Source organism: Poecilia latipinna, unplaced genomic scaffold (assembly GCF_001443285.1).
Source record: "Poecilia latipinna isolate Pla-1442-1.1 unplaced genomic scaffold, P_latipinna-1.0 Scaffold409, whole genome shotgun sequence".
Classification (NCBI taxonomy): Eukaryota; Metazoa; Chordata; class Actinopteri; order Cyprinodontiformes; family Poeciliidae; genus Poecilia; species Poecilia latipinna.
The window spans coordinates 98,042-108,312 of record NW_015113025.1 but is presented as its reverse complement, the minus strand read 5'-3'; the positions used below and the strand labels follow the sequence as shown (position 1 = coordinate 108,312).

General features: G+C 37.4%; 1 protein-coding gene across 1 annotated transcript in view; it reads right to left on the bottom strand.

Moving 5' to 3' along the window:
- Positions 1–10,271, bottom strand: part of LOC106950583 (T-lymphoma invasion and metastasis-inducing protein 1-like) — an 81,259-nt gene that overhangs the window by 15,434 nt on the left and 55,554 nt on the right. The window contains exons 16-17 of the mRNA XM_015037530.1: positions 8,589–8,801; positions 7,015–7,148 (exon numbers count right to left, since the gene is read on the bottom strand). Of these exons, the coding sequence (XP_014893016.1) occupies positions 7,015–7,148; positions 8,589–8,801 (347 nt within the window). The remainder of the gene's footprint in view (positions 1–7,014; positions 7,149–8,588; positions 8,802–10,271) is intronic.

Here is a 10,271-nt window from a genome sequence, read left to right as displayed (position 1 = left end):
CGGGGGCTTTCCCAAAAAACCCCTCAAAAAAACCCCCACCCGGAGGAATTTCCGTTTTTTTTTTTTTTTTTTTTTTTTTTTTTTAAACTACTACTACAGTGCCAGCTGATGGCAGAAGTATAAAAGGTCGGCTTTTCAACAGTCTGCTGTGCAGTTGCTGCTGCAGCTGAACAAATAGGTCATTACACAGACTGCAATGAACAACAGCGCTCTCATGTCATCTTATCCTACAGCGTCCATCCAATCACTCTCTTAATCCCGACTGACTCCACAGGCTCAACTGTCATCTCTCTGTTTCTACTCTTCCTCTCCATTCCCATCTGTCCGCGTCGCTTCTCTTACTCTTCTGTCCAGGTGACTCAGAACAGCAGAACCAGCGGTGCAGATTGCAATGTTAAAAATGAAAAAAAAAAGGAGCAAACATCGCATCCTCTTGAAGAATAGCCGAGGGGAGGGTCATGGGAGGAGAGTTAGGAGGTGAGATGTGGTTAGGAGTGAAAGACAGACATCAGCTTTCTGCATCACTGATAGAGAGAGAGAGAAATATCAGTACATCCTTAAACTTCAACTCTTTGTGGTAAAGCTTAAGTCTGCCACTGTGAGAAAAATCAGATTATTTAGCATACAAACACCAAAACAGTTAAGTAAGAATCTGGCTTGTGCCATCAAGTGATATTTTGGGATATTAAGAAGCTTTTAAGGGATATTTTTTCATCTTCTAAAGTGAGATTGTACAAAATAATTTTCAGCAGTTCACTTTCTTGTGCTAGACTGACGTCAGACGATACAAAATCCTCAGCTAATCAGATGGATACCCCTGTTCCAATCACGGTTTAGTTGATTTTAAACATTTTAAAACCATTTAAACTGAAAGTGTTCATAAGCATGTGATGAAACCCCATATTTGAAGAAAATAACAATTGGTTGCTTTTTCTCAGCCAAACAACTATCAGGTTACTACTCTAAAATCACATTGGCAGCACTGATGTATTGACATCACAGCTTGCAAAGGGTTTGTATTTTTTTGTATCACTGGTTTTGCAAACTCACTGAGAAAATTCTGTCTTTCTTCTACTAGAGGTAAGGCAGTTATTAATGATAACAGCTTCCACAGTCTCACTTAAAAAATCAGAAGAATCCTCTCAGATCGGTTTAACATCCGACTTAGATTGCACTTTTAGATAACTCTTCCTTTTCCTTACCGATAACTTCCAAGAAAAATGACCTGGCTTAAGTCAAACAGCTTTTCAGATTAGAGAAAAAAGAACCTGTGTCGTATAAGTCAGACATATTTTGCCCTAACCCTGCCATAAAAACATGTTGATGTTTGTACATTTGAAGGGTAGGTATCTAAATCAAATTGTCCTTTAGAAGTCTAAAGAATGGTATAATCATCTGAAAGGGTTACTCAAGAGCATCAAAACTTAAAGCACTTCTTCTCAAAGAAGTTAGTTTTAAGCAGCTTATGCCCATTAGAGAATCACAGAGCTACCCACATGCTTCAAAACCTTTGAAACTAAAATCTATTTGAAAAAAAAAAAAAAAGACTGAAAGCCAAGCAAGAAGTCGATGAAGTACAACAAAAATTACCTTTTTACGATAAATCCAACAAAAGTAGTGCCGAATCCCAAAGACACCATTACTCAATATCCTGCATCCTTGTCTTTCCCCACATTCTGAATAGAGAGGAAGGGATGTGCAACACAAAGGGGTGGAGCAAGTCAGCAAAAACCAGTTCCTACACCCGTCAGTTGAAACTGCAAACACACGTTTATCATCCTGGCAAGAATCACACTCACACTTCAGTGACCGAATTCGAGGCCTCACTCTTAATTACCCACACTTGTTTTTCCCCTTTTGACATGAAGAACTCGATGTACGTTTGAGAGCAGATTTTTGACTACTTGTCTTTTCCTGCCGCTGTGGTAACAAGCCTGTGCTTGTCATCGTCAGAGAAAACACAGGAGGAGTGAAGGGAAAGCAGAGAGGGATGCGTCCTGAGTTCTGTTTCATGTACAATAAAAAAAATAAAAAAAAGCAAGCAAATCCATAAATCCCTACAAGAAAAAGAAAAGCAAGGAGAGAATGACACATTCTCACAAACCTATAAATGTGGATTTTAATGTTGTTTTGCAAGGTGCAAACTTCCTCCTGATACTTAATTCATATGGGAGTAGTGAAACCAGACTACTTTCTGTATTGCTATCTGTAGAACTAGGAAATACTAACATATATTTTTGTCCCAATTTTCCAAGAAAATGTCTTGGGTATCATCCAAATTAAATCTATCAGTTGGTAGAAATTACTGAAAAACTATATTCATGTGATCAATGTTTATAGTGCAAACATCCACTTGCAGGCTTGATTAATGATCTCATTGCGCCCTCCACTGGGAAAAAATGGGAGTACAGCAACATTTCAGCCTGGTTCAATGAAGCTGGTTAAAAAATAACGAACAGCGGGAAATTTCAAGTGCATCTTCAAGTTAAAATTAATAGATTCATTAAAGACACAATTCTGTATTTAGTTGAAGCTCTTACTTCTAATAATTTTCTTTTTCTCATCTAGAAAAAAAAAATAATCTAAAGGCAATTAAAAACCTCAATACATACAACAACTATGTACATAAGAAATTCATATTTTACCTGTGTCACTAAAGTTATTGAAATTTATTTGGATGTTATATAATATTAAACAGTAAACAAAACTTAATATGTTCTCATATTTTTTGATTAACAACATGAAACAAAACAAACCCTGATGAAAAGTTTCCCCTAAACACTGAATATTACATTTTCCATTTCATGTGTCCCTGGTTATAATTGTAAATTATAACTGGGGGACAGCAGTGAGGCTGACTGCAGCGTGGAGACCCCCGAACAATCACAGACATCTTTATTATCATTGTGATTCTTAAGCAATCAGCTTTTTTTTTTCCAGTAGTTGGTTTATCATACAGGGAAGGTAGCTGTGTGCTTTGTCTAAAATAATGAAAATTTCCATTTCCTCCGGCAAAGCATACACTCATTTATCTCTACTAAATGATGTGAAACACCGGAGAGTGAAGTAATTAGAGTGTGGGGATAATTAAAATTGTCCCACTTTCACCGTTTTTTTTTTTCTTCCCTTCAGTCGTCTGCCACTGTGTGACCGTAGGCACCGGGTGAAATGAGGTAAGACACAATCCTCTGCACTTCCCAGCTTTTCCAAAGAGACAGCGAAACAAAGGAGTAATCACCATGGGGGGGAAATAAAGACCAAAACAAATAAAATGATAAAAATCTATTGTTTTAGTTCTCTGCTGGATATCTGTGTTGCAAATTTGGATCATCCTTGTCCAAAAAAAAAAAAAAAATCATCCAAGTGCTGAGGGTAAGGTCAAGGCTTGCAGCCGGCTGGATGGCTTAAAGGGAGCAAGTTCTGTCTGAACGCCAGCAGCAGCCTCACATTGTTTATGATAATGAACAGCAGGGGGTTAGTGGGGAGCAGAAACCAAGAAGAGGAGACAACTGGAAGGACATACAAGAAACAAAGGGCATTCAAAACAAAGGAAAACAAACACTGAGGACTGGCTGATCAGAGGAAGGAAGAAAAAAAGTGATGCTGTCATGTCTGAAATGGGACACGGTCACATTGTTTTCAATTATGGGAACAAAATATGACAGTAAATCAAACAGCTACATGCAGAGGAAATGGAAGACAAAAACGAGGGTCTAAAAAAGGCAACAGATGGAAATGAGGACATGAATCAGACAGCATATGTGAGACTGAAGCAGGAGGTGAGAGACGGGAAGGTGAGACGGAGATCACAGACTGCCGGGGCTTTGTAATAGGGCTGTAATACTTCTTCTGGCACACTGATTGGAGAGGAACTGGTTTTCTTCTCTAAATATCAAAATCTTTTTTTTTTTTCTTTGTGGGATGTCTCATTTAAGACAGAAAACACTGTGAAGGTTTTAGAAGCACCTTATATCTCAACATTAAACAATCCTTTGCTTTTATTGACAGTGTGTTTCCCTTCTTGTTATTATCTCCAGCTCCATGTCGAGCACAATTTCTAGCAAAGCTTCTTTTTTTTATATTTTCTCACATTACAACCATAATGGTATATTTTCTCTGGATTTTATCTGACAAACTAACAGTAACTTAGAGCATATGAATGTAAAATGTTTACCAAGCATGTGGAAGAATGATGTTCTGGTCAAATAAAAAAAATAATAATACATTGTAAAAGTCCTCGAATGGCAGAAATTCACTTCGATATACCATCTGCCTAGTGAAACACAGTGGTAGCAGCATCATGCAGTGAGGATACTTTTTTTTACCAGCAAATGTCTAAAAAGTGAGACATTCACTGGTTGTCAACACTGATGAGTCAGAATTCGGTAGATTCACCTTTTTTTCTGTAAACAAAGTTGCAAATCCAGCAGGGTTTGTCTGTTTCCACATATCTAGAGAATGACTTTTTCCAGTTTGTCTTTGCAAAACAGCAAAAGTTCAGTCAGATTAAATGGAACCTGAGACAAGAATTTAAAACTTCAGAAACTGGTTATATTCCAAACCCTAAAAGGTGAAAAATCACTTTTAACACAGAAAAAAAGGCACATGACTATGTATTAAGGAAGTCATTTGTTTTTAGGGTAGGACTAAGTGGTGCGAAACTTTACATTTTGGATCAAGAACTTGGCACAAGCACCATGCAAACCGCTGCAGCAAAAATGGGAAGTGTAAAAACCAAAGGTGTACATTTTTAATCAGGAACTGTTCTCAGCTGTGGAGTTTCACAGCTTTTTCCCACATCAAGTGCACCAAATGAAATATAACCCAACCCACTCCCCCAAGCGTCTTCTATCATTCAGTGCTTTGCTTTCAATCTAAAATGGCAAACCAGAGTCACAGAACCATTTCTGTCCAACATAGCCAGGCCTGGAATGAGGCTGGCGCTGTCCTCACTTGACTGAATCTCACTGACACACGTCCAGGAGGGACTTCGGCAGCATTTCTGCTGCCCCTTTCCTCGAACATAAAGATTCAACATCAAATAGAAACAAAGAAAAAATGTTTCCGGTGGTTTCAGAATATCAGGCTTGGCTGTGGTAAAGAAAGTGACAACCGTATCCAAGGGAAACTGGCTGGCACACAGTCTCTTCCAGACATCACATCACCGACGTTAATCGGACCAGACACACTGTTAATTAGAAAGTGATGCTGCTGTCTCACTCTTTCCCTCACCTGTCTCTGTCCATGTAACACACACACACACAAACACACCAAAACTATACTGCATGAACATCTGCTCATTTTTTGACTGACAGGTTCACACACACACACACACAAAAAAAAACATAAAATATTTTTGCAGAACTTTTGCAAATAAAACCAAACAAGAAATGCAGCGAAGCCATTAACTAGGATCAGATTAAGAAATATTATGATGGGTCAGCAGAGACATTTGTTTCATTCATTCAGGGTCAGAGTTTTTCTTGGTGCATCCTTCCATAATTATATTTCTAGTAATTATGGCTTATCTTATTTATCACAATGTCTGCTGCCAGAACCAGTTTTTATTTGACCTTTTGGTGTGGTGTCTTTTTTTTTTGAGATGTTAAATATTGTCTCAATTATTTGTGTCAGAAGCTGTGGCAAACAAACATTACATGATGGCAAAAAAAGAAAAACTTAGGGACAACTAGTAAATAACACAATGAAATGCAAAGAACTAACATAACAGCTTTCAGATGTACAATATTAATTTCTTAACTTCTATTTTTATGTTTCAGTTCATGCATTTCTTAGCAGTCAGCCGGGACATGGCCCATGTAGAGATGAATAAATGTTTGCCAGTCAGAGATGAATGCTTTTAACACTGTCAGGGCAATCTGACTTTATAACTTACTTACCATCGACTGCTCAAAGAAGCAAAACTGAATCTCAACTTCTAGATTGTTTTGTGGTCTCATATACATTCAGGCATCAATTTTACTCTGCAAATTCCCTGACAATAATTTCCTCGTTGCATCCACACACCTCTATTATATGGTGCATTAGTGTGAAATGGTGTGCAAAGTATCCCTTCCTACTGCAACAATTGCCCCATTATGTGACAAATGGAGCATACCCATCATCTGATTCGGACCTGATCAAATAAGGTGTGCTGTTTCCTCTGATAGGTAAATCATTACAATCTAAGGTAAACTGCAACTAACTTCTACAATAGATGGTGACCAATTTTAATTAAAAAAAAAATGCATTGAGAATATGGCCCAGAGACTGCTGATAATTGATGGTGAATGCTTATGCCCTTTATCAAGTCTGAGGACTCCAAAGAACCTTTCAAATTTATCATGGAGGTTTTGGTTTTTTAAGTTTTTTGCAGATTGCTGAAAGTTTAAACTTTAAATATACGTGTAGAGGTTTCTAAATATGCTCTATTGGCATATTTACAGAAAGGTTTGTGTTGAAAATGAGAAAATGCAGTGCAGACACTGTGTGCTTTGAGTAAACAATTTGAACAGTGGAAGTTATGTGAGAATATTGGAATCATAATAACTGAGAAGAATAAAAGAAAGGATCAAGGATTTGGTAATTTTGGCATCCTGTTGTGTATTTTGATGCCAAGTGCTGTGCTACTTTTCTCAATCTCACACATACACTCAGTGTGACATTGCCTTTCTCCTGAAAAATAAATGACCTTTTTAAGACTTTCATTAAATTATATCAATTCATTTTATTGCTGGATTTAGCTTTATAAATCATTTTACCAATCAATAAAGCCAGCAAACGAAAAGAAATCTTCTCAAACTACAGTCCATTTAACAGCTTATTGATTTCGTTCATTTTGCAAAAAGATGAGAATGCAATACTTTAAATGGGATACATAAATGAAGTTAATCTGAGACTTTAAAAGCAAAGCTAAAAGGGCTTAAAATGCCTTTTTTTTTTTGCATTATTTAATGTCCATGATCTTATTCATGCATTTGACTGCACTTAACGTCTTTAAATGCCTTTTCCTACCTTCTGTCCAGCTGCCATTAATGTTCTGTCATTGTAATGATCTCTGGGGCTCTGCAGGGTTAATAGAGGTTCCTCTTCCATGCTCTCATCGGGGCTTTCCACAGTCAAACCTGACGCCTCGTCCAGGATGTTCTCTGCAAAGACAACAAAGACAGTTTCAAATGCAAAATGCATATTTGTTTGGCTTTTGAGTATTTTGTGTCAAAATACAGAAAGTACAAAATACGTAAATTCTGACCCAATAAATGAATTTTTTTGTTGCTTTTTCTTTAGAAAACAAAATATTATCAAGAACCACAACAACTTCCTTTGTACAACCAACACAAAAAAGTGAATATTTAAGTCGGAGGAAAAATAAATACACATGGTATATATTGTTCTCACAAATGCAAATCTGAAAAGTATTCCAAGTTCCAACTGTTTTTGTGTCTTTCTTTTGCTCAACTTTTATTTTAATAAACAAGTTTCTCCTAAACTGCACTTCTTATGGTTTTCTTTCAACAATAGCTTTTTTTTTCTTGCCACTGTTCATAATTTGAGATCAGCACATTTAATATTTGCTATGTGAAGAGATTGCAAGCATAACAAACAGCAATGATTTGATATGTTTCCCATTGGGAGTAAAAAAAAATTTTTTGGATGTTCAGAGCTTGGGATAATGTTTTATTCCATAAGTTTGCTTTAAGCCTCACTCACCTGTCTGCTTTGATCAATTACCGTCAAATATTGTTTGCTCAATAATGTTCTTGACAAAAATGGTTACTAATTAGCTTATTTCTGAATGCATTTGATTGCACAAGGCTTTATTTGGGTGTAGTAGAGAAAAAAAGATGAATGTAAAATGTTTTCTGATTTCATATGTCACTTGCTTTCCATTTCATAATTGTACACTACTTTCTGTTGGTAAAGTACCTTTAAAAAATGCTAGGATATTTGTAATTATAATGTAACAAAATATAAAAAAAAATTCAAGGTGGACAAATACTTTTACAAGACATTGTGATTTAACATTAAGTTATAAATCCTTTTGTGTGGGTTTTATATTGAACTTCTAATAAAACCCTCCCTAAGAGGGTCTACTGATGCAGCTTTATAGTCAGATTAGATATTCAGTCCATGTTCAGGACAAATCTCTCATTTAAAGTCTCCTTCATGTTGAAGACTTCATGTTCAGCCTCCTCTTCAAGCACAGCATCATCAGTGACCTCCGTCTGGCTTCAAAAGGGTTTTACTCTCCATCTGACCCTCAACATATGGCACATTCTCCGTGGTGACAGCTCCACACTGCTGAAGGAATTATATTAATATTCATACAGCTCTGAGCCCCTGTATAACTGTATAAACAATGCCAGCTTGTCAGCGTGTGCATTACAAGCCCCCTATTTCCAGTGAATACAAATGATGCCCTTGCACAAATAAAAAGAGCAGGTCAGTGGAAGGCTGCTGGCTGCCTACAGGTTAGGTATCAGACAGCATCCGTGCATAATTAGGAGACCCTGCAGATAGTGATGCACTTTCCTTTTCTATGTACACAAAGTTAGGGTGCTGTGACGGAGTGCACAGTTGTGACTAACCTTGACTCTGTGGAAAGATGTCTGTGGTTGGGTCTTGCTCTCCGTCGGCGCGATGAGGAGGACTGAAGCACAGCACCTTAGAGTCCAGCTGGGGCAGAGTGCTGACAATCAGGGTAAGCGTCCGGTTCCCAAAAGCTGCCCTCAAATCATCCAGTTGGAGGGCGGAGGCAGGTTTACCATTGAGGAACTGAATCTCATCGCTTGCTTTCAAACCTAATGGACGAGCAAAAAGAAAAGTCAAAAAACATTCAAGCTATTCTAGAAAGTAGTAAGTTTATCAAACAAGTTTTAATGTTGGTGTTTTTGGTGAAAAAAAAAAAACAAAACAAAAAAAAAAAAACAATTTAGTCTCATCTGTAAGATCATAACCAATAAGGGAGTGACTTTGTGTGTTAATATGTGCAAATAATCCCCACAAACAAAATGTGTGTACCATACTTCCTAATAGCAGCTCTGAGGCTAATCCAGACATGTTGGGACTCTAATGTTCTCCAATACATTAAAAATGCATCCTCCCATGCTCGCTTCCTTCCTTTCTTGCTTGCGGCAAGTCCTGATGTAACAAGACTGGATGGATTTAGAAGGGAGTGTGCAAAACCTGTCTATTCCTGTCGTCTTATGTTATCATATACATTGTCTAAGAGACTGTACACATGAAAGGGAACCCATTGACTTCACTGTTTGACGCTTTCCCCCCCCTCTGACCACCTGTGCCCGGCACTGTTAATTGAGAATTAGCGCTTAAACAGCCAGTTTCACCAATCAACCTGATTAGTTGTGACAGCTGCTCTGGGATCTAATAGCAACCTAACTTGCCCTTTAATGCTGAATTCAGTTACACAAATGGATTTTTATTCTGTTAACAGAAACGCATGCGCTCATGGTAACTAGTGCAAAATCTCCTGACACTTTAATTCCTGTAGAAAATATGGAATTACAGAGCTGCCACCCAGGCATGTGACAGTATATAGTACAAACATGAAAAGCATGTTGTTAGAACAATTACATTTTGGGGGTAATAACGTGATACAGCCGTGTTTTTTTTTTTTTTTTGCCTGGGCAGCATTTTTACACTTCCATAAGGAAATGGTAGAAATTCTGTCAAATCCACATTTAAATGGCAGAGGAAAGCAAACAGACTCAGAGCTATAGATGGAGACAAGAGATGCACATTTAGCCATAAGTCATGACCTAGTTGTCTGGGATCTGAACTGTCAGTTAAAGCAGTTATTATTGGAGAGGGAGTAATAATGCTTCTGGCTCTATACTGCTGAGAGAGAGTGTGTGTTTTGCCTGTGTGTTGTAGTTTTAGGGTCTTGCAAAAGTAACAGCAAACTCAGTGTTTTCCTGGGACTTTATGTGATGGATTGACACAAAGTAGTGCTTAATTGTGATTGGGGAGGAAAAAGGCAATCACACTTGCAAGTGTTTTGTTGTAAATTTCCAGCTATACACATCTGGGGACTCAAGCTTTGATGTAGAGCAAACATTGATTTTAAAGTCTTGACACAGATTTTCAATAAGATTGTGCCAGCTGAAAAGCTGCGGACTATTGTGTCTGTTAAAATCCCAATTAAAATGTATTGAGGTTTGTGGCTATAATGTGACCAAATCTAAAAAAAAAAAAAAAAAAAAAAACAAAGATCAAGGGGATTAAAACTTTTTGCACCAATTTTTTAACAT